Source organism: Dipteris shenzhenensis, chromosome 17 (assembly GCF_047967505.1).
Source record: "Dipteris shenzhenensis isolate YYH24624 ecotype China chromosome 17, Dip_SZ_1.0, whole genome shotgun sequence".
Classification (NCBI taxonomy): Eukaryota; Viridiplantae; Streptophyta; class Polypodiopsida; order Gleicheniales; family Dipteridaceae; genus Dipteris; species Dipteris shenzhenensis.
This window is the reverse complement of record NC_141612.1, coordinates 4566071-4591558: the sequence shown is the minus strand read 5'-3', so window position 1 is coordinate 4591558 and position 25488 is coordinate 4566071. Positions and strand designations below refer to the sequence as shown.

At 41.4% G+C, this 25488-nt stretch overlaps 1 protein-coding gene across 2 annotated transcripts in view; it reads right to left on the bottom strand.

Annotated features, from left to right (window-relative positions):
- Positions 1-15951: 15951 nt before the first annotated feature.
- The window catches only part of LOC147891560 (mRNA-decapping enzyme-like protein), a 37187-nt gene continuing 27650 nt past the window's right edge, over positions 15952-25488 (bottom strand). Inside the window, exons 6-8 of one of the 2 annotated variants that reach the window (XM_087388201.1) lie at positions 21260-21380; positions 20626-21084; positions 15952-16449 (exon numbers count right to left, since the gene is read on the bottom strand). In XM_087388201.1, the coding sequence (XP_087244327.1) occupies positions 16387-16449; positions 20626-21084; positions 21260-21380 (643 nt within the window). In that variant the 3' untranslated portion in view covers positions 15952-16386. Of the gene's footprint in view, positions 16450-16483; positions 16569-20625; positions 21085-21259; positions 21381-25488 lie in introns of those variants that run through there. The other variant, XM_087388200.1, reaches the window with a different exon arrangement.

Below are 25488 nucleotides of genomic sequence, written 5' to 3'. Positions count from 1 at the left end.
CAACTTTTTGACGCCGATATCAACGCTAAATACAAGAATTTTTTTAAAAACAAGTGAAAAGTGTCAGAATGTCCGTCGGTGTGTATGTCGTAAAGAAAGCATTGGTATAGGTGTCAGTAAGTGATAGATCTCAATGTTGGTATGGGCATCAATATGACCATAAGTATATACCGATGCTTTAACATAATTTAAAAAAAATTTGTGGGGTGGCAGGATGGGGCTTGTTTCAGTCCCATTCTACCCCACAAATTTTTTTTCTCATTAGAATCATGATTGAATGTTACAGAAGAGGTCTACAAAATCAGGTTATAATGTTACAAAAAAGGTCTACAAAATGGCAAAAGTAGTGCCAAAGTTGAGCACGGCAAAGCTGCCGAAGTGATGTGCTACAAAATGGCAAAAGTGGGAAACTCAAAAATGGCAAAGTTGCCAAAGTCAGGCACTACAAAATGGCAAAAGTGCCAAAATACAAAACAACAAAATGTCCTATCCTACTACTGCTTCTCCTCCTCCTCCTCACCCTCCTCATCCTCCTCACCCTTGGCCTCTCTACGTAGGCTTGATCCCTGGCCCTCGTCTTCTGCTGCGAGCCTCTCTGCTTCTTCTTTAGACCCTGTCTCTAAGTCTGAATCTCCACATAGGTCGAAAAACACTTATGAGATGGATGCATTGAAGGCCAAGTTGCATGAGGCCTTTGACATGAAGGATTTGGGACTTGGTCATATTCTTAGTATGCGCATCACGCATGACTGGAGTAGGAACTCCTTTGGCATTCATAGAAGGAGTATGTTGCAAAAGTGTTGCAACGTTTCAATATGGAGGGGGGGAATGCAATAAGTACTCCATTGCCTCCATATGTGAAATTGAGTCAGGTAGATAGTCCCAAATCAGATGAGGAGAGAGCCATGACAGCCAAGGTTCCTTATGCATCAGCGGTTGGGACTCTTATGTGTGCTATGATAGCTACTAGACCAAACATTGCATTTGTAGTGGAAGTTGTTAGCCGATATATGGCTAATCCAGGAAAGAGGCATTGGGAGGCAGTTAATTACATCATGAGGTACATAAAGGGTACCAAGGAGATGTGCATATGCTTTGGTAGAGGAGAGATGCATGTACATGGATACATAGATTCATACTATGCAGGGCATGTGGATAGCAGGAGAGATGCCCATCTTTGCAAGTGGTGCAGTGTTGTCGATGTCTTGCGCATAGAAGTGTGTTTCTTTGTTTAGCATAGAGGCTGAGTACGCTACCGCCATAGAGGGTTACAAGGAGGCTATATGGCTTGATCGCCTAGTGGGAGACTTGGGGATTCATACAGGTGTACCAACATTGCATAATGATTCCATGAGTGCTATTCAGCTAACAAAGAATCCTTTTTTTCATGCAAAGACCAAACACATTGAGGTCATGTACCATTTCATCAGGGAGGTACTTGAGGACAAGCGCATAGAGCTTGCCACGGTTCATATAGATGATAACCTTGCATATATGCTGATGAAGAGTCTACCTAGTCAGCGGTTTGAGTATTGTTGTGTATTGATGGGAATTGGATAGTATGCTCACTAGCTGTTCTCCCTTAAAGGCACATTGGACTTTAACTGGGAGGTTATGGGGGGTTAAAGGACACTATGCCTTAATCCCAATTATGTACAATACTCAAACACACATATATATGGATGACATAAAAGATTAGGGTATTTTGCACCCACCAAACCTTGTGTGGCTCTCCTTCTCTCACCCTTCTTTCATTTTTCCTTTCGTTGTTGAATCCCCTCAGAACCCCAATCTAGAAGCTAAGAAGGAATTTCTAGATACTATGATCAAACAAATGAATGATAAGACCATAAAGATCAAGCCATGTGCAAGATATATTAACATATTTTAGAGGCCATGTGCAAGATAAGGACCTTATTTTCAGTTTATTTTTGAACAAGTAATATATGGTTTGCCCCGTGTAAGGGATATGGATACTATCAAATTAATGCCCAACCCTTGAAGAGACAATTAAATTTGGTGATTCGAGAATATGTACAAGTTGTCAAATGACAAATCACAACACAAAAGACTTTTAGAGACTTAGCACAAATTATTCTATAGCTCAAGCATCAACTCAATTTGTGGGTTTTGCCATGCAAACCATTCCGATACACATAATGATCTACATCTACACATCAAAGAAGTACCATAAGGAATACCAAAATTATATGGTTGACTAGCTACCCATGCAAGTGGGGTTGTGTAGCAACCTGCGACTCAAAGTAGGAGTTTTGTATGCTTCCACTGGCATGAGCCAAGGCATGTCTCATTTCTATCACAATGCTAAAAAATTGATTGATTACATTCCATTCTATGGGGGATCCCAAGGTCAAAGGAATGTAGGAGAGGATTGTGTTTAGACAATGTTGTAAAAATCTAGGAAAGGGGATCCTTCAAGCTGTAAGCAAGTTGATGTGATTGAACTTGAATGCCTTATGGCTATAGAAGCTAAGTTACCTTTATTGGGAATGGTCATCGAGTCAGTTATTATTCAAGGTAGGATCTGATGAAAAACATGAGTATACCACTCTAGAGAAAATCAAAAAAGGAAGAAGGATTACTGTAGTTGTTTAATCCTTACATTACCCTAATTCAAATACCTATTATGCAAAAATGGTATGCTTTCAATTTTCCAAGAGGCCTCCATGGAACCATAGTTGCAAGGTCAAAAGTCGATTGAATGGGTAGATTTAATGCTTAACCTAAGTTTTAAAGACACACGACCCTCAATGGGTAGATTTAATGCTCAACCTTAGTTATAAAGACATACTACCCCTAAAGGAAGTTCAAAGGGGCTTGGGTCTGAACAATAGACCTAGGCATATGAAATTTTAGTTGATCTTGGTAATATGAAGCCTAATATCAATTGGTTGTAGTTGTTAACCATTTCACTTGAATGCTGATGAGTGTTAGGTTTAATGTTAGTTAAGAAAAGGGAGGTTGAACCACATTTATTGTTAGCAATACTACATGTAGTAGATATAGGAGTTGCCACTGTAGAGCCGTAGATTTAAGGTTAGAAAAAATTAGAGGAGTGCTCATAGATGGAGTTCCTAGAGTTAAAATACTGACCTATGAGCTATGTACCATATTTCTCTTATAGAGGTGGTTTCTATTCCATTTTTTATTCACGTGGCTAGTTACAACATATCAATCCTATGGGTATCATTCAAGGTATGAGGACTATTATAGGCGTCCTTTGCTTCCTTGTTGACTAATACCCTCTATTACTTTATAGATGATGGACAATTAGTGCTTGATCTATTCACAATGGGGGTATGGGTACATTACAATTTTGAGATCATGAGTTCATTATGAAAATGAAAGTGCATAGAGAGGCTTTATACCATGCTAAGAGTCCACCAGATACATATTCTAACACAACTACTACTCCATCTACCACCACTTCATTTTACTACAGTGTGGAAGGAAATGTATCTAAGCGTTTCTTGAGCTTAGATGGGGTGGGTTGATGATGAGGTAGCGATTCCCTCATCTGTTAAGGGGGAGGGGGGCTCATGATGAGGTAGGAGAGGGAGGGGTTTCGTGAGCTGTTGTGGGGCTGGTTCGAGGGCTTGCAGTTCTAGTAGACATGGCAAAGTTTGAGTTAAAGGAGGAGTTTGTACCCTCTACCTTTGGGGACTAGGTTGTTTAGATCACTGCCATGGATAGAGCTTCCCCTTATGAAGGTGTGGGAGTGCTTTCCCTAGTTGACTTCCCTCCTCTTGATAGGAGGAATTTTTCCGAGGAGAGGTATATCTTCGTGACCAAGTCGGGTAAGGTTTTTCATCCACCGGCCTCTTTCTCTCACCGATGAGGATTGTCAGTTGGAATATTCAGGGCCTCGGAGGTGTACCTCACCGCCGCCGTACTAATTCGTAACCAACTTCATCCAGGTGTTACTGGGGGCCCATTGATATTCTCATGATTCAAGAACACAAATTGGATGTCAAGGATTGTGCCAAGTTGGGTAAGCTTCTCTCAGACCATACTTTTTGATCACCCACTTGGGCACCAAGGGAGGTACTTGCATTTTTGTTTCTTCTTCGATGCTCCCCTTGGTAAAGATGGGATCATAGTTCCCTCTAGAGCTCAGTGGATCATTCTTTTAATTGGTGGGCGTAAGGTTGGTTTCTTAAACCTCTATGTCCCCAATTCAAATAGACTAAGAAAAGGGTAAGGTAGTGGCAAAGGTTGACTGAAAGTAGAATATGGCCGCATAGACTAGTGATATAAACAAGGGTGTTTTGTATATAGACAATGATAAAGATGAGGATGAGGATGTGGGTCGAGATATTTTGGAATGGTTAGGATTCTATCTTGAAGTGGATAACATTATTCAAGTAGCCACTCTTCAAGTACTACTCATGTAGCTCAAATCCACTTAGTACCATGGTCGATAGGCAATCTAACCAAAAGATATAATGAGGCTATTGAGAGATTAAAATAAACCATTCAAGAAGTCTTAGGAAGTTTAAAGGGTAGAGACCACTAGGTAAAGGATTTACTGTCAACATGGCTGAATTAACACCATATAAGATTAAAGATAACCATGATCCACCAATCATTTATTTTGGGAAAATTTTAGAAAACTTGGTGCTCCTTTGGGTTTAGTGCAAAAAACTTGGCGCTCCTTTGGGTTTGGTGTAAAAAATTAGGGATCATGGCATTCCAAAAAAATAGGAAAATATGTCTCACCGAAATTCAAAAAATTGTTTCTTGTGATTCCAAAGCATATAAAATTAAATGGCAAGGCATAGTTTACATGAATATTACGTTTTTTGTACCATTTAATAACTCTTTAATTAGCATTTTATGAAGTTATGGATAATATTTACCATTGAGTTTAGGGCAAGATCACCCATTTTATGCTATTATTTCTCAAGGGTTGGTATGGTGAAGATCCCACTTAGGATATCTTTTTTTAAGGGGGCCCTCCCTAGAAAAGAATCACAAGCACTGTTGTGAATAGGATATTGTTTGAAATGTGTTAAGGCTTGAGATAATAGCATGTGCTCTTAATCAATGTACTAATGCAACAAAGTTGAGGATTTTCCTAGCCTCCTTAGATAAGATAGCAAATATGGTATATCCAAGCTATAAGAGGACATTTTCATTAATCGTGGGAACATTTGGAAGTAAAACTTCTTAAATCTTTCCCTCCTAGTTAGGTCATAGGGGTCAACCTAATAGAGCTTGAATCTATAGAGTGTTAGAAAATAAGAGAGAGAAAGTGTACAAGAAAGAAGAGAGTGATCAAATGTGGAGAGAAGTGCAAGATTTATCCAACTTCAATATTATATTGCATTCCTCTATCACACACTTCAGATGTGTACGTATTTTTACATATTTTGGGGTCCTTATTCCCAATAAGAATTGGGATCCTTCCACTTGATTGATCTTATCCTCTACATGCTTATCTAGACCCACATACCCTTATCTTTCTTACAATACAAGGGATATTCCAACATTCCCTCTCAATTCCAACATGTGGCACAATATGATGATCATTGCATAGTCATCATCATTACATACAAGACTTCATGTGTGTAGAGCATATGTTCAAAGGCATCAATATCACAACTATATTACAACTAACATGCCTCTCCTTCAATTAGAGAAGTCCAATTAACAAATTTAAGGTAGTAATCTTGTTAAATACTCCAAAAAAACTGAGACCTTTTAATAACGATGGACAAGTTTATTAGCAAAATGAAAGCGTGAGCAGACTTTTCTACTTTTGCACTCTTTAGATTAAAATTATCCCCAAAAACTACATGGCAATATCTCTTGATCATCAAGAGATTCTGAAAAGATAATTGACATGCTTGACAAACATGCTTGCTGGGGACAAAATCTTAAACCATTGAGCCCAAGGAATGATGAGAAATGTTGCCAAAGAAACGCATGCACATAGCTCCCAAGGTGACTGGACATAGAGAGCTATTAGAAGCCATAGAAAACTTGATCAACTCATTTCTTGACTAGGTCATGAAATTTGGAAGCCCCAAGTTTCAAAAACTTAGGTCTCTTAATCAACAATCATTTCTCATGAATGTGCCTCCACGCTCCTTTGTTTCACCTTACATTGATGCTGCCTCTTGCTTCGAGAGTTTTTTTGCTTTGAATTTTCTCTACTTCCTATTCTCTAGCTTCTCTTATTGTTGTGTCTTATTCACAACATATTTCAAGCCTCTCTTCTTGCAATCTTTGTTCAAGATGCTTCTATTCACAGCCACCGTTTGAGGCTATCTTCTACCCAACTATGCTCAGTGGAGTTTTTTCAAACCTACCTTGCAAGATTTTCTCAAGGTTTTCAAGACCCCTACTTGCATGTGAGCCTTCACTAACTCATGCATGTTTGCGGCTTCCCCACAAGCTCATGCTCCCCTGCAAGCTTTCTTGCTCAACTCGCTTCCAAAAACCCTACTTGGCTGATTTTTAGGAGCTTTCTTTTGTAGCAACTAAGCTTCTATAGTTGGTTTTGCTCAAGTTACTTCTTGGACTGCCCTTCTTCACAACACATAGCTCCTTTTGTCAATCGTCCCTCCTTACTTTTCTATTGTAGCATGTTAATCATATCTTCACATGGATTTAATAGCCTCCTTCATGACTGTTTGTTACTAGGATACCATTTGAGACTCAACTATTCTCTTTTTGAGCTCCTTGCAAGCTTTGTCTTGTTTCTTTAAGCTCTTATTTGAAGAACCTTACAAACCAAAAAATAAGTAGAAAGCCTTGGCATTACACTCAGTAAACCTTACTTAGCAACTTAAAATCAACAATCCTTGCAATCACTCAAGAGGAGCCCATATAAGAAATTTTGAGAATGAGATAATGTGAAATAGAGGAGACACAAGAATTATCAAACTTCAATATTGGATTTCATTCCTCTATCACACACTTCAAATGTGTATGTATTTATACATATTTTGGACTTGATATTGTCTTCCCCTTTGGATGTCATTTGCCATTTCTTCTAGGTAGGCCTGATGAATATATTTACCTTGTTTTGTATTGAATTTGGGGTACTAAGGAACATATTTCATCAAGTTACATTCATGGGTTGCAATTCATTGAGTGCAAGAAGGGTTTTTGGAAAATTTCCAGAATGATAGTCAATTATAGGAAGTTGTTAATTATGCAAATGAGTAGGAAATCCTTGAGTAGCTTTGGATATGTTGCAGATATCAATGTTTTATGGGGTTCCATCTAAAGGAAACTAGGAAGTTATGTGCATCCATGTGTATGGGGCTAACATAGTTAGGATCACCTAAAACCACTTTTATTTTCACCTCTCCTATGGACTTTGCATAGTCAATCTAATCTTGTACATGTGTCAGTATAGGTGGTATACTTGGATGATGTGTTATCGTGGATTATTGGATTATGTTGCCTAGTGAGATAGAAGGATTGATGGTGGTATCATCTTATGATTTAGTTAATTATCATGTTGATCATGTATCAAAGGGATCCTAGTGCACCTAAATGGGCTAATTGTTATGTTAGATATACCATAAACTATTGATAACTTTGGCTGACTCTTCATGATAAAGATTTCATGATTTTTTAGTGTTTCAATAGCTGATTGGTGGATTGGATGGTGCTAGGTTGTAGAGGATGTTGAGCTAAGTACTTTGTTTTTTGGGTCACTTTGATCCAAGATATCACTAAGCAGTTATGCTTTTTCAAGGTCTTATTTTTCATAGGATGATAAACATGTTAAAGTTTGAGATCTTGGTGATAGGAGCAATTTTTCTTTCTATTTTTCCTCGATTTGACTTGCTCGTAGAGGGATAGAGACCTTTTTTCATTCATGTTATGACATATGGATGCCTATGGTTAGTTATAGGTCCATTTAGTTAGAGGTCAGGTATTGGCTACATTTTGTGTTTACATATAATGGGGTTGCTATTTCCTCATGGTGGGAATTCTTCTAGTGAATCTATTAAGTGGTTTTCCTAAGCTCTTGTTACTTTGGCCTTTGGAGACCATAAATGAATAATTATGACTCTAGCAATGATATGAGTTTGCAAAGGAGGGAGTTCTTCAAATCGACCATGTGATTGGCTCACCTTTGGTGGTTTTGACCTTTATAGATCAATTAGAGATGCAGCCAATGCCGGTTTTGAGTAGCTCACAAAGGGTCCTTCAGAAAGGGTAAGGATGAAGCATCAACATATTCATGTGAGGCTAGCCTTGATAGTATGGTGATTTTTTAGTAGATTCAGGGGCCATGATGTCTATTTAAGGAGGGCTTTCCCTCTCCCTCTCCCTCTCCCCCCCCTTCTGTGTGTGTGTGTGTGTGTGTGTGTGCGTGCGTGCACACGGGCGCGCATGTTCATGAGGTGCTATAGAATAGAATTCCTATCCTTGCAAGATGTTGGTGCTAGCTAGCAAAACACTATATCGAGCAAGTGAGGCCATCAAATTGTCAAGTAGAGAGTTGTGCACTTAGCACGTCAAGGGATAATTGTAGATAATGCACACTTGTTGTTTGTCCTTGATGGACACATGGTTTCCACGAGGTCCCACTGTCCAAACTTGGCCATTTTTTCCATGCCATCCACCTATGTGGCACCCAAACTCCTTGTCAGCACCTGCCTTGTACATCACTTGCCTCATCCATCGTAAGTTGTATAAGCAATCTTCAGGTTACATCTCGGCCTATGATTTCTACATGGATTGCATATAGTTAGGTGCTTATCTTCAGGTTACATCTCAAATTGCCTTGGAGTAGCACTTTGAGCATTGTCTAAGCATTGAGGCGATGTTGCCTACATGTTGTGCTCTCTTGGTGATTGCTTGCTTGGAATCGGTCATAGATTCTACTTAAAGCCTCATTTACTTTGTCTTGGCTACATATGGCTTCATTTACTTTGTCTTGGCTACATATGGCCTCGTTTACGTGCTATCCATTAACGCTATGGATTGGTTACTCATCTGTTGCAAGTTGTTTTGACCATGGACTGTTCTGAGCACCTGTGTTGCCTCTTGAGTTGCCATAACGTGAGAGCTTGGATATGGTTTATTTAGTAAGTTTGAGGCTGCAAACTATTTGCAGGACTGGAGGTTGGTCATATTCTATGCCCCATGCCTTTGTAGCAGCTTTGTCTTGCTGGTCTGTGCTTGTGATTAGTCATGGGAGGCTTAAAATTAGAAGGCTTTTTTTAAAGATGAATGATTAAGCAAATTTGAAAAGAGAACAATTACACTTAATGACAATAGACACGAGAGACAACGTAAATCTTGTATAAGCTATATGCAGAGACTAGGCTAGCAAACACGGGTGTTGTGAAGAGAATGGAAGCTGTGTCGTCGGTGTGGTAGTTCACACCACCCGGTGGACAAAGCTTATATAAAGTAAGAGGAATTTATAACATGCAATGCTGATTGGCTTGATGGAAAGGCATTCATTGTTTGAGACCCTTGGCGTGGGTTCAACCACCAATCATCCTTTTTCACGGCCTTTTTCTTTCGTCGTCCATCTTATGGGCGGCCTTCATCCCACGCACAAATCTTTTTTGTTGCCATGCCTGGGCCCACGTATGCTGTTGGTCCAAGGGTGAGGGCGCCCCTATACATTACATTTTGATCCATGGCCAACAGCTTAAACTGAACCCTACCTTAGTCTACCAAGCTATACATAGGCTAGCTAAATTCCCTTACTAATGCAATGAGTCTGACAGTGGAGAATCCGCCTAGGTCACTAAGAGAAGCAAAAAGACAAGCACGAGGAAAAATATCGACCCATATGTAAACCTGAAACTCCATCCTATCAATCAACAGGCTCCATGGCTTGGATAGATACATTCATACTTGCCCCCTAGATCTTGTGCATTGTTAATGCCAAATGACTTCAATTGATTCCTTTGTTTTGTCTTCCATGAAAAAGTTTGTAGAGTGATATTGTCTCTAAAAATAACATCATGATTAGTTTTGATGTTCCATCCTTTGATTGAAAAAGAGTGAATGAGGCTAACTATGGACTGAGGTGGAACAAAAGTGACACGTTCTCTTGATAAGAAGGGATAAAGTGGTTGCAAACAGGCTTGAGTTCATTGTCGTGATTGCAAACGGATAGCATCTATCTCCTGAACTCATGGCCAGATTGTGGGTGTCTATAGTGAGAATTGTTTTATAGGTGACTGCTTGTTGGGAGATCGTGCAGATGACAATTGTGTCTGAAGCTTTCTCGTTGACCATCTTTCTAGATGCAATCATTCGATTCATCCATCTGAAACAGCGGATCTCTTCCTCTCCCCTATTAGCACCTTGTACACTTTGTCACCATAGCCATGGCTTCCACAAATTGCTCAAAGAAGTAGTAGTTGTCGTTGGCCATCTTCTCCACATACTTTGTTGTCCTCGAGTAGAAACAACACATCATTGAGCTTGAACTGCCCCTTCTTCTGCATCACCTTCTTGTAATAGTTGTTGTTGGGCATGATTACTCGACTACCTTCGGATCGAGATTGTTCTAGATTTTTGCTCCCGAGTTAATCCAACAATAATTTCAGCCCAGCCAGTATGGCATTCTGTTTGCAAGGGATGAGTGAGAGAGAGAGAGAGAGAGAGAGAGAGATTGTTTGAGACATAGAAAACTTAATATGTTAGCATAAGTTTTGATAAGAGATTCAATCCTCAATTTGTTATTAGCACTCCCTCGTTCACTATAGCAATGATTTGCTTTACCCTTTGAATTCGGATTGTGAGACACTTGTAGCCATGACAAGGGTTTGATTCACCTCCAGGGTGAGTCCTCTTCAATCTTCTAGGAGTTATGTGGCACCCATTCACACCTTCTCTTGGTTTTCTTTGTGCATCTCCATTGAATTATCACCCATAGCAAGCTACTTCTGTGATGCAACTGGATGGATCAATGCAAGGAGGATCATAGAAAAGAGGGGCAGTGATGTCGGGCACACAAACTATGCCCTCTTGTTTATTTGACATTAGGGGTACATCTTAACAAGTGGCAAAAAGGGGTGCATCACATACGTTGCCTATGTAGGATTCAAACCCTTGACCAACTTTTTTCAAACTTTCAAGCCCAACCCGCCATTGCAATTAGAGTTTCCTTTTGGAAAAGTTACACTCTTACTTGTGATTTCAATGGTTATATGCCTAGAAATAATGAATGAAGGATAGCATGTGCATAAGCATTTATGTGTTGCACTATTAAGCACGAATAAAAGGTTTTTCACAATACCTTAGTTAACAAATGAATTCAGCTTATTTATTGGGAGGATAAGTTAATATAGAATGCTTATTCTAGATTTTCACATGCTAGTGAATCCTTTAGTGACTCCAAGGAATTCACATCAATATTAATGGACATTGGAATGCCAAAATTACATTAAAGAACTCGTCACCATTGTGAGAGGAGGACACATTTCAGATATTCATATGCTACAATGATAGGTGAGGCATGTTAATAGGATATATTTTCCTTTATTCAAGAAAGTGACTTTTAAATGTGGTTGTGTTAAGGGTTTTACCCTTGTCCCCACAAAATTTGTGAGCATTTTTCAAATTAAAAAGTGGTGAAAAATCATTACAGAAAAAAAGAGAGAGATTAGAAGCTCTAGTATCAACTTTAACAACACCATTGAGGCTTGATTAACTTTAACAATTCGCTAAACAGTAACAAATGGGATGAGAAATCACAATTGGCATTCAATCTCGTCAATTTCAATGTAAAAGATGTCCTTAATTCTATCATTAGAGACCGAAATCAATTGTAACTGCATGGAAAGATCTTGAAACTCGAATTATTGCAAACATGGGAAATCAATGTAACCAAACTGTATTATTTGGTCATACTAAAGAACATAGGAGATTAAGTGCCAACCATTCATTGGTCATAGGTTGCCTTAAATGGTTTAGGCAGACCATTGTGACAACAATGGTCACTAATGATGCAACACCATCCTTTGAGATTATCCTAGACATGCTTATGCAAGAGTAGATAAGAACACGCTCACATGCTGATACTAAAAGCCATGATCAAGCATTTTCTGCCAAAGGAAAATGATTTCATAAAGGGGAAGGCAAAAATTTTAGTAGATGCAATAATCAAGCTCCAGAAAACTTGGCACACAACCGTGTAGACATTCCCATGTTGAGTCAATCTTCACAATTTCATCAGGTTATCATAATCAACATCAAGGGCCTTCTACTTAGAGGGATAGAAAAAGCACAGAGGTATAGCTAGTAGTCACAGTAAAATAGAGTTGGTATTCAACATAAAAAACAACGCAATCAAAGCAAACAATTTGTACATTATGCCAATTGAATTGTGAAGCCCTTGAAATCATTCTGTGATATTATTGCTCTTGGTACATTGCTTCCAATACCTTTGCTTCTTCTTGAGATAAAATTATTATAAGTGGATCTAATGTGATATAATTCTCTCTAGTTGTGTGAACTACCTTTCTAAGCTCCATAAAGTCTGCTCCGCAAATTTTGAATCTTGCATAGTTCCTTATCCATGATACCTTTTATTCTCAGATGCAAGAAATAAGCTCCTTAGAGATTGAGAAGAGTCTAGCACTTTTGAATTATGTGGAGATACAAAAATCAACCAGATGTTTGATTTTCTTGAATAAGCAAAAATTCAATATGGAAGGGCTCTTGAAATATACCATGTGTTTGATTTGCTCGAGGGAACTACTTGACATTTTGCAACTCTAGTACTTGGACACTTGAAGGGGTGGAAAAATCCACTTGGTCCTACATTTGGTTCGAATATCCAGAAAGAGACATTCATCCCCTGCCAAGATATGGAAGAGGAACACGCCACAAGATTGGCACACATTTTTCAATCATTTGCAAAGGCAATTCTTGTATGATAAAACTATACACATATATTGAACTTCCACCTTTAACGAGTATCTTATTGAAATATTTCAACTAGGAAAGGTTGCTATCTCCTAAGCTAAGCACAAAATCATTTCAAATGGAAGTGAGAATTTGAAGTACCATACTATACACTCGTTTCTCCCTAAATTGATAACAATTGAACATAATCTTAAAATTGAATAGAGCCCCCATCAATATGGATACTACAAAAAAGAGTCCAAGGTTAACAGGACAACTGCCAAATTATCTTCCATGTTGGTTTTCCTATCTCAAAGGCATAGGTTTCACATAGGTTCATCCTTGTGGCCTCTCCAACAACACTGTTTCGTTTGCCCAAGTGAACAAGCAATTCTTCAACTTATCACTCAATACCATGAGCTTATGCTTAATATTAAAGAGGCAAATTAAAGACCATGTACCGAAATGTCAATGGAAAGCAAATGCTTGCAAAGCGTGCCAAAAGCAAGATAAGATAGGTCTTGTTTGATTGAAAGGAATGCACCTTAGACTCTAAAGATTATTAAACATGCCTTGCACATTAGTAGCATACTTACAAGGCAAAGAATGTGTGGTTTGAAACACGTTTTAACCACCCAAGGAAATTATCACAAATACATACTTGGTTTTATAGTGTTCTTGCATGTAAGTACTCTTGAGGACATACTTCAACAGCTAATAAGGATGACTCCTATGTTGGATTTGCTTGTAACAATTGCTAAAAATGCTAAAACTTACCTTAATATGCATTTACTGTAGTTACAAAACATTGACAATCCATCTTTTTTTCTTTGATTGGATTACATGTGACAAATTTTATCCTACTTTTGTGAAATGGTAACCAATAGAGTCATCTATAAGAATTTTATGCAAAATTTATTTATGAGCAATTAAGCAAACTAATTTATAAACACCAAGATTGTATATTAATTTATAGTTTGCTTAATTTTGAACCAATAATAATATACTAATTTAAGAAAAACTATAAATTAAGCATTCAAAACCCTCAGTTGGAAAGCATAGAGTGTTAGGAGTGGGACCTAGGTAAACTAAAGCAACAGAAAAACTCCAATAGCCGTGAAATTGACATATTCTCATGTTTAACATACCTACTACATAGAATAATGAAAATGAAAAAGATTTGTGTATTGTCATATTTAAAATACATACTACAAGAATAATAAAAATGCATAGAATTATGTTAAACAATTTGCTAGAGGCGATTCGTACACCAAGAAACGATAAAGGGGAGATGGAATTAAAATTTGATGAATGTAGTGATATCCAAATTTGCACAAATATTGTACAAGACCATCAAAAATTCAAGATGGAAGACAAATAGTTTATTTCTAGGTAGGAATGAGTATGTTGCCTAGTATTTTATAGTCTTATTGAGCAAAATGTATTGAACAAAGTGCATATGAATTAAACTTTGATGCATGTAATGATAATCCAAATTCGTGTGTACATTGTACATGGCCTTCAAATATTCATGATGGAAGATAATAAATATTATACCCCTAGACATGGAATGAGGGATGCCATCATAGTATTTTATTCTTGTCGAGCAAAAGGGTGAACATTTCAAGACCATCATCATAGGCTATAGAGCATCATGCAAACTTCTCACACAATATTAGATTCACCTCTTTAAAGGTACCATGAAAGACTATGTAACATACACATCTACAATAACGCTTTTTTAATTATCAACTTTCCATGTGTCCTATCCTAACAACATTGAAAACCTATGCCAATTTTGCTTTTCCTATCCTTTTTTATATTAAATCCTTTCTAAACCCTTGCCACTTTATCGTTTGATGGAACGCTATTGAATAATTATCCAAACAAGTTTGGATATTACCATTTTTGTGGAGCCTTCCAATTAAAATTCTCCTTGACCATTTTTGTGGAGTCTTTCAATTAAAATTCTCCTGCTTTGCCCATGCAACGAGATGCTTCTTAGGGTGTCTAGCTATAGCAATGGAAGGCTTTTTATTTAAAAAATCATGCCACATATAGAAAATGTAGTAAATGTCTCGTAAAAATTCTGTACATGTAGTGAGGTGTTGTCTTGATTCTACACTTGTATAAGTAAGCGTACCATGAGGTTCTAGAGCTTTTCAAATACAAGGAGCGTATTAATTATATTTTCATGTCCACCTCGTTTCTTGCATAATCGTTCACATAAAGCGTTTGGTAGTTAACTAGTTAGAGACGCAACGCATATATGTTATAAGGTATGGAATGAACCTTCGTATTTATTTACATGCCTGACTATAAATCTAGGACACGCCTGTTCAAATTCACAAAACATAACTTACGTTGACCTACATGCACAGATCGAGCTCCGATACCCCAATAACAGCTTGCGTGTGCATATTCAGTTCACAAATTCTACAACCACATTACAAACATGGAGGTTGACCAAGAGAACTCAATAAACTGCGCTAGCAAGTTTCCAACGAGGACACATTCTAAAAGATTTTGTGAAGTGTTGAGAATTGAGCAGTAAGACTGTGAAGTATTGGATACACTGCTACACTATGAATTTGTTCTTAAAAGGCCCTCTGCTATGCTGATGACTGCGGGGAACTTCAAAAAGATCAAACCGTGACCGGCCTTCTTACTTCACACATCAGCTCAAGAGATGAAAATTGAAATGGTCTGTTGTGAGGTGGTTTTGGGACTTCACCAGACTTTAATTTTTTCAAAGGTCCAAACATTTGCCAACTGCTTGAAGTACAATGAGGATGCTTACTCTTGTAAAATGTATTGTGAAGGAAAAAAAGGCAGCCAAAGTACAATAAAACAAATTTTCTTCGGTGACTCAAACGATTCATCTTCCATCCATAAAGCAGGGAAGATTAGACAAAGTGCTGAGGCAGAGGCACAGATGAAACTTTAATAACACACAAGCAAACATGTTTGCTCAAGTAACTACTCACAAAATAGCATATTAACATTGCAAGAGTTTATGTTGAGAACTGCAACTGTTGAGTTTCAAAAGCAGAAGCAAAGACTTCCATGAGAGAGCACTAATTGAACAAAAGCATCTCCGTTAGTGTGTGGATCTTCAGCCATTCCTATCATTGTTCCTTCGCAGACCAGAAACCTCGTCCAGAAGTATTCCAGGTTTATGAACACAGCCTATGTTCCTGAGTTTGCTATATTTACATACAGAACTTGTATTATACTGAGAAAACCTACAAGTATCTTGATGCCACAGTATTTATTTAAAAACACGCTAGGTTTCTTTGAACAATAGATTCAAAACTAAAGTACTACATTGCCATGTTAGCAGGCAAAGAGAGGCATTCATAACGAGACCAGGACTGCCTTTTCACGAATACTTACTACATGCATGTTTACTGTCCAAAAAGGCAATGCCACAAGGCTTGCACACAATACTATAGATGTACAAAGGGATACCAAAACTGTAAATATAGGGATAAAGCCCCAAAGAAAGGACAAAACCAAAGATTACATAGACATGTTGTGTGCCTTCAACATCTCCTCGTACACCATGTCAACAAAGTGTTCATTCTGCAAGAAACAAAAACTAAGCTCTCTCTCTCTCTCTCTCTCTCTAAAACCAAAGGTTACATAGACATTTTGTGTGCCTTCAACATCTCCTCGTACACCATGTCAACAAAGTGTTCATTCTGCAAGAAACAAAAACTGAGGTCTCTCTCTCTCTCTCTCTCTCTCTTTCTCTGACTCACTCACTCACTCACTCAGACACACACACACACACACATCATTTTAGCTTTGTTAGGTTCAAATACATCGATTTTGAAGACAATCATCAGCAAAATAACTATTCCAAAAGGTATTTCTTGTCAATTTCTGTTCACTGCGCACACTTTCCTTTTGGGGCCTGTCCATTCCATCTTGCAGGAGGACCGGACGGGGAAAATGGACTGAAGCAGTATCCCCAACCCCCTTAATCTGTATGATGTGTGTTGAAATAGACACCCACGATGGACAACAAATACTGCTCTGTTAAAGGCCGTTCTGCAGCAGCAAACCTAAAGCAACCCGAAATGCAAGTAATTGCTCCGAAACAGGTCGAGGAGCCTCCAAATCACCTGAGATGCTGCAACAGACGTGCGCAAATCAACACCTCAGCTGCAGCGGGCCTGGGAACCCTAAAACGGGATTTTAGATGTGCTGAAATGGCTCGAATCCCCACGCGTGCTGCTCCTAACAGACCCGAACAGAGGTGGCTATGCAGCAGCTGACTCAGAATGGCTCGAAAGTGCAGGAGCAGCCTCAGAACTTGTCGGAAATGTCCTCAAAAGGCCTCAACTTCTGCAAACGGCGCACACAGGTGGTTGGCTATGCTGCAGCAGCAACGAAAGGTTGATTTCTGGCGACAAAAATCTTCACATGTGCTGGCAGACCTTGAAAACTGTGCCGACCTGAAAGGAAATGGGCTGCCTAGTGCTCCAAAAGAGCTTGAATAGAGGCGACTGGCTATGGAGGTTTCAAAGTGCAGAATTGTTGCAGCAGGTCACCAAAGTAGAAGACGGCTGTTGTAGATGTCTGCAGCAGATATTCCAAGGCCTGGTGTGGTCCGAAATGCACACAGCAGCAAATGAATGCTCCGAAATGCAGAGCCAGACGCTCCACAGGCAGTGCGGGATAGTCTCCAGGAGACCATCGGAGCAACAATGGCACTGCCCCTCCACTTGCATCTGCTCCAACCACGGTCCGATGGGCAAGCCTTCATGGGCGGCCACCCAGAAGAAGTAGGATATCTTCCTCGGCCGCAAACTGGACCATAACCGCGTCCAAAACCTGGAACGAACATCCCAGGGCACTCTCTGGGTCACCCAATGCCTCTCCCTCCAGGGGGTCCACCTCGACGAGTCCATTTGAAGCCTCCTGCCAATCCGTGTGGTGTAGGAAAGGAAAGAGATACACCGAATGCGGGCCAAGGAGGATGGGGCTCTACTCCACAAGTGTCAAGGCTGTATCGAGGGAGCTGAGCTGGATGAGGAAGACACCTCTCCCATAGATGGTGACCTCCTGAATGTGGTCGCCCTCTAGTGCCAAGCTAGCTTAGATCCACTCTCACACCTGTCGCCTTGTGGGTGTGAGGCCCACAATTCTGTCCACAATCGCCTTGTCCTGAAGGGACTAAACTGCTTGCTGAACCTGTTGTTTGTCGGCTAGAGAAAGAAGGACCTTAACGGCTGTGGGTGCTGCCATAGAGCCCCTTTGGCCAGACCAAAGGTCACCACCAAGATCTTCTTCCTTCTGACAAACACAAATGCTCCTGCTGCTGGTGAAGAATGAGGTGGAATGGACAATGTGGGAGGGCGGAGGCGAAGAAGGGAGATGAAAAAGAAGAAGCGGAGTGGGCAAGACGGAAAAGCAGCAAGGGGGGGTTAGGAAGAGGGAGGAAGGGAGGCGGAGGGGGAAGGAAGCACGGGGGGGACAGAGAGGAGGCGGGAGGGGGCGAAAAAGGAGGCAAGGGTGAAGGTTTGAAGGGGCGGGAGGGCGGTGAAAAGAAGGCGGGGGAAGAGGAGGAGGTGGAGTCAAGAGGGGAGGGCGGGCCACGCAGATGGCGGGAGGGCGAGCATGTGGAGCGGAAGGTGGAAGGGGAGGCGAAGGTGGGGAGGGATGGCAAGGAGGTGGAAGGGCGTTGGAAGGAGGGGCGGAGAGGAGACGGGGTGGAGCGGTGGCCAAGGCGGGGGCGGAGGGTCAAGGCGGGACGGAAGACGGGGAGGAGGCTAAGGGTGGAGAGGAGGCGGAAGCTGAGGTGAGGCGGAGAGGAGGCGAGGCGGAGGGGGGGCTAGGGGTGGGATGGCGATGGCGGGCAGCGGGAGCAGCCAGGTCCGCGTCCAAGACAGGATGTTTTGAAATCACTTCTCTTTCATTCTCTAACTCGACCAAAAGCCTTATATGCAGTTGCTTTTTGGGAGGTAAACCTCAGAGAAGACGAGTGGACTGATTTTAAGGACTACAGGTCATAATGCTATCTCAGATGATGAACTCCACACAACATCATTCTAGTGGAGTGTGCTGCAAGATCCCTTCACAAAGATGCCTCGTTCAGATCATTACCTATCTGGAACGAGTCAAGCATTGTGGCTGGACGGATGCAGGCTGCCAGAGCCTGGTTCCAATCACAGGGCAGGTCATCTGGGATGATGGATGGCAAGTATACATCCATAGGACAAGGATGTCTACTATAACTTTACATATCAAGCTCTCCCATGCAGTACGAATCACCATGGGCCAGCTCAGGACCTCATCCATAGATTCTAGATCAAGGCAGGTCATGAGATTGCAGCCACATGAACCACAAAGATTTGAGGCTCTGCACTCTTTGTGATACACGAGGTGGAGACTGAGGTGGATGTCCTGATGCAATGCACCAGGTATCAAAGCCATGGAGGCAACAAAAAAAAATACAGGATGGCACAGAGAGGGACTCAAGTGGATGGATTGACGGTGGCTACATGCTGAGGATATCCCAGGGGATGAGGGAAAATCAGAGAGTTAGTCATGCAGAAAAGGCGATGCTATACATCACATTATGTATATATATAGCTGTAGGTATTACTGTGGGCTAACCAATAGAAGAACCAGGAACTCAATTAACATCAAGAACTTTCTCATACTAGTAGTATTTACAGGTGACATCGCAGAACATGCTAAGGAATTTTTGGAAATATTATCAGATGGATGTAAAGAAGAGCTACTATCATTTTGATAGTGGTTTCTAGTCCCATAGATCCTGTAGGGTCTCAAGTGGACTTTAATACAATTATATCCTATCATTTCTCTTAAATTATAAAGATCAAATGCATAATGCAACCATGGAAGATGCTGCATCTGGAATGGGTTACTCCAAACCCCGGGAAAAAAAGAAAAGAATACATTTGTACTCCAGCTGGGTCTTAGATACCAAAGCATAGTTTCGCAAATCAAGCATAAACGCTTTGTTAGATATCCCACTAATGAAGATAAATTTTTGAGGTTGTAGAACCATGCTTAGTGAACCAGTTAGGTCACATGAGGGTGACAATGTAGAGCTGACAAAAATACTGGCATTCTTGGGAGGGTTATCAAAGTAAAGTCGTAAGGATGCACATACAGATACCTCTCCCTCAGCAACCATGATGTGCCATAACACTGATTCACACCAAGTCACACAGATTACAAGGACCAGCCACTTGTGCATGACTATGTACTCTAACACATGGTGATGGTTGAGCCTTGAAAAATGTGCTCCTGTTTTGCTGACTCTTCAAGGGGCCAGTGACATACTCTGCCAAGTTCTGGATTCACGAAGCTTGCAGACTGCTGCACACAAAACACCACAACTCACACATTGGCTTGTACACCACACCAGCTCTACAGGCCCACTGGCTTCAGCAGAACATCTTGGTGACTGAGTTCCTGTAGTAGAGCAGCCACGAGGCTTTCTAAGGCATCTCACATATAATTATTGCATACTTTTCATGAAGCATACATTCAGTGCACATACATGTACTGCGTTTCAATGATAATGGATCTTGGTTCCATAGACCATATATTCAGTCTCCACAGAAAAATAAAAGCCTCTCTCTCTCTCTCTCTCTCTCTCTCTCTCTCTCTCTCCCCAACACAGAAAAACATGTAATAATAACACAGATGGGCAGCAACAGTTGATAGACTTGACATTTGGAGAGGAATAAAAACAGACGGGTGTTGAAAACGTATTACCTGCACCAATCGATTGAGGGCATCGCGAATTCCATCCCTGCTGATGAGTACTGACCTGTTAGCTGAGGTTGAAACTGAGGTTGAAATTGGAGCTAAAGATGGAGGAGGAGCTGGTGGAGGAAATGGCTGGAGTAAAGGAGCCCCAAGTGATGGTTGCAATGGAGGCAGAGGATGAAGAGCAGCTGGCTGAGAAGGAGGGAGGGGAGGTGGCACAAAAAAATAAGGTTTTAGGAGGACTTCTGGATTTGTGCCCCCACTCTCACTAGCAGGCTGATTTGTGGATGGAGGTGGTGGTGGTGGAGGCGGTGGTGGAGGTGGAGGTGGTGGAGGTGGAGGTGGTGTTGCAAGCACTGGAGGAAATGTAGGCATATTCCCACCAGAAGAATGTGACTGCATAGCAGGTGGTGACTGTACACCTGTGGAAGCTACAGATTCATGAACATTGAGATGCAATACATTCTGCAGAAAGATATTAAAGCTCATCAAGAACACAGCCAACTCAAAATGTAAGAGCAAAACAAAGAGAGAACTTAGTAATGCACATGCTTATAAACTAAGTGTGCATCTTCAAGACCACAACAGAACATCCATCACCTTACTACTACATTTCCCTATACATCTAAAGAGCACTTACGTTGAAGAAGCGCTCTAAGGGGTCCTCCGAGGCACCAGCAGAAGATGGGGCAGATGTCGGTTCCAAAGGACCTTCCACAGTTGCTGCAGTCGGAACTGCTTCCAGCTCTTTAAATTCATCACTGCAAAATAGTGTTCTTCTTCCCTCAGTAGAAAGAAAACTTGCATTCACCACAGAGCACTCTTCCTCCATAATCGTCATTCTTTCAATCAATAAGGGTTCTTCCTGTGTATACTTACAGCGGTCTTTTCGGATAGCAAACTTGCATTCATGCATCATCATTTTTCAACCAAGAAGGGTTTGGGTACACTCAATTGCCAACATGCCTAGTGTTAATGCAGGAGCTTTCTGCAGGAGCTTTCTCTATCATTTATTTCCTTGGATAGCTTCATTAATTTTGCATCTGTAAACTCATAACCTTACTTTGGCTGACTTAGCTTCCTTTGTTTCTGGGGCTCATCAAAGGTTGTACAAGAATAGTCAACCCTTGTCCATCCCATTACCCCTTTCAACCTAAGCTTGGAGACCTTCCATGGACAAATCGTGTTGAGGAACCCTTAGTACCTGCTTGTGCTAGGGCTTCTCTCTACAATGGAATGTTGTTCTACCAGTGTGTTCAGTATCTTACATGTCACTCATCTTCAACACAAGAGCGCTTGATCAATGAGCTATTAATCTATTATATTGTTACTTTATGGCCAACATCGTAGCTGTCTTTGCACGTTTATCATGTTTACTAGCAAGCAATCGTTAGGAGACTTACCTGGCTATCTTCCCTATTGCGGATGAGCTTTAACCCCCATCATTTTACTCGTTTGACTTTCTCCCTTCCTTACTGTTCAAATGTAATATAAAGTTAAGGTTTATCTTATCTTTGTATGACTCATACCTGCACATTTTGCACATCTAATGAGAACTGTGGGGCAAGGCCATTTCCTCCTGAACCACATCCATTTCTTTTAAGCATCATTGAATTCGACTTTCATGTAGCATTTCACAAGCATCATCCTAGTCATGGGAAGATTACTCGAGTTAAGGTACCTCATGGGCACTACCAATTGCCCAAAGAAGACCCACTCTTACTGCAGCTCCAGCTCCGATAGGTTCCTTTACAAAGGCATTGCTCATAAAAGAATGACTCATCCAATCACGGGCTCGATGGCTCCCTCACGTGCGGGGGACCTTTGGTTTCCATTGGATCCCTCCAACTGAAACCACGACGTACCTTGGATGTCACATCGAGATCGACATATTATCAAATGACCCCAATCATGGAGCATGTGCATCAGAAGCTACTGTATTGAAACTACACCAAACTTTTTTCTAGAGGGTAGAAAGCCAATATTTACTCATCTACGGCTTGTTACATAGCATCACGCTATTGATATCTCGACAGAGTATCAAATGACCCCAATCATGAAGCATGTGCATCAGAAGCTACTGTATTGAAACTACACCAAACTTTTTCTAGAGGGTAGAAAGCCAAGATTTACTCACCTACAGCTGGTACATAGCATCACACTAGTGCTTTCACAAAGGATTCATGTGTCAGCTGAGACGACTAGTGTGCAGCTTTCTAGGGTGAGCCTAGCTTGGCAAACAATAATCCTACTTCATTCTGAGGATGGATTAGGAATTATTGACCCATAGATGCAAAGTTGCGCCATCCTAGTAAAGCTTATCAAGCATGACTTCACTCCAAGCTAAGAGCTCTAGAGACTCTTTTTGCAATAGGGCTCCTTTGGGACACTTGGAAGAAGGGAAGGTGTTGAAAACATTCTCATAAATGGATCTTCACAGAGGCCATCCTCACCAACCAGTCTCACATGCCTTGAGGATCACCATCGGACAGATGCGGGTCTCATCCCATCTATTGAGGATTGAGACAAGGAGGGCCACACGTACACCCAGAGAGCAACGGATCTGTAGACTATGCACCTTGGAGGAGGTGGAGATAGAGGAGCACTTCCTATGTACTCGCCATGTATACTATGAGATCCGAGGACAACACCATTGCTTATTTCAGGAGGGACACGTGTTTGGGCCTCTCTTCCGGCTGATCCATTTCTAGGACAACGTTTGCGATGGTCTCTATTTGATGGAGATGCGAGGACATAGAGAGACCTTGATGTGCTGCACCAGAGAGCAGGAGGAGACAGTGGCACCTCCGAACGACCTAGATCGAGCCTAGTGACATGTTGCAGATTTTACCACTTTTGAGTCTGCCCCTAGACATAGCAGAGTTGAAGGAGTAGGAGATAGATGACATCAGGGCTGAGTCGGTCAGCATGAAGAGACGCAGCTAGAGATGCAGAGGAGGACCAGAGCACACACAATGGAGGTCTAGCTCATCACAACCATATTCAGGGGAGATCGCCCAACCAGAAGGATCACCATCAACATGGCCCATCGGATACAAAGATCACGAAGACCACGCCCCCCACCGCCGAGAGAGACGACCCAACAGACACAGATATGGATATCTTTGCAGCTCATAGGAGAGCCACCTTGGCACCGGGTTATGTATTTCAATCTTGAGTCTAAGTACGCGTAGTACTCTACAAAGGGCCCCAGCAAGCCCTTTGCTTCAGCCCACAGTGGCTTGTATGGGTTAGTTTTTGTGATTGTACTTTGTCTCAAAGGCCCGCAAGGCATCCAAAAGACGTAAATACATCTCTCTCTCTCTCTCTCTCTCTCTGATGAGCAGCATGTACTCCTAAGATGTCTAGCCTATACATATTACACACATCAGAGAAAGATATGATGACAACAAAGACCACATGAAAAATCTATTAGAGCAGCCAGCTACAAAGCTAGAAGTTATCTAAAAGAAGTTTTGGAACAATGCAAAAAGGTACTAGGATTAGCACACAAGCTAGCTCAACAAGTACTAGCTACATAGCAAATCTATAATATTTACTTTACCCGAATGTAAAAGATCACTATTTGTTGATAGTGAACACCAGTCCCATAAAACCTGAAGAGGTCTCAAGAGGACTTTAATACAACCATATCATATCATCTCTCTCTCTCTCTCTCTCTCTCTCTCTCTCTCCCCCCCTGCCCCTCATGAGGTCACCGGCCCATATGAGACGATATATGATGACATTATGGAGTTCTCTCGGCAAGGGGAGATCCTCCTATTAGGTGACTTCAATGCACGAATGGGGAGCAGACTAGTTAACTTACATGACTTTGGAAATGACCCTCTTAGAGTGCCGGAGATTGACCCGACATAGCTCAGTATGGTGGACACTCAGAGGATACACAGGTCATGGGATATGGCCGACAGCTACTGAAGATGGGAGTAGTGCATGACCTGATCATATATAACGGCCTTCACAGATGACCGTCATCTAGAGGACTCGTTTGCTTCCCACATGGAAGGGGGACGAGCACAGTGGACTATCTGATGGGCTCCCCAGCCTTGTGACACAGATGCATGACCTCATGGTCCCTCCTCCCCCACTTGGCGCGGACCACTCCTACTTGGCATTTAGCATATCGACCATCACGCTAGTAGCAGGACAGGAAGATGATGCAAACCTTTCACATGCTTCAGGCACTTTGGTTTCGGAGGTCCAAGATACCACCATCGGGTCCTTTCCCACGACTCGCTCTACAGCCCGCTCCCCATCTCGGAAGATGCCCCATGAATCCATGGTTTGATGATGAGTGCCCAAGGATGAGATCTCACCTCACACGAGAACAGACTCTGAGAAATTTGACGAGGCAACGGATCTACCAGCACTTGACACAACGTAAGAGGCGGGCTTTCTTGTCACATAGGATGGACGAGGTGATTCGATCTTTTCGAGGAGGTGACTCCACCTTTGCTTGGGGACTTTTTTCTGAGGATAAGTCACCTATCCCCATCACAGATCCTTTTGTGTGGCACACTAATGTGACACCCTCTATGAAGTCTGTCTCAAACACCACCGGATATGTCTTCCCCCCCAGACCCACCACATGCAGATTGTTCACAACACATAATGCACAGTCCGCTTTGCGCCAACTTCACAATCGAAAAGCCCGAGACCACGAGGGGTTACGCACTGAGCATTTTGCACATGGATAGGAGCTCATGGCCCCGGGCCTAGCATAGATGTTCAATAACGTGCGCCATGGTTTGCCTCCTGCTTGGAATACCACCACTATTGTGCTGATACACAAAGCAAGAGACCCCATGGACAGTGGGAACTACCGCACTCTCATGATTGGTCATACAC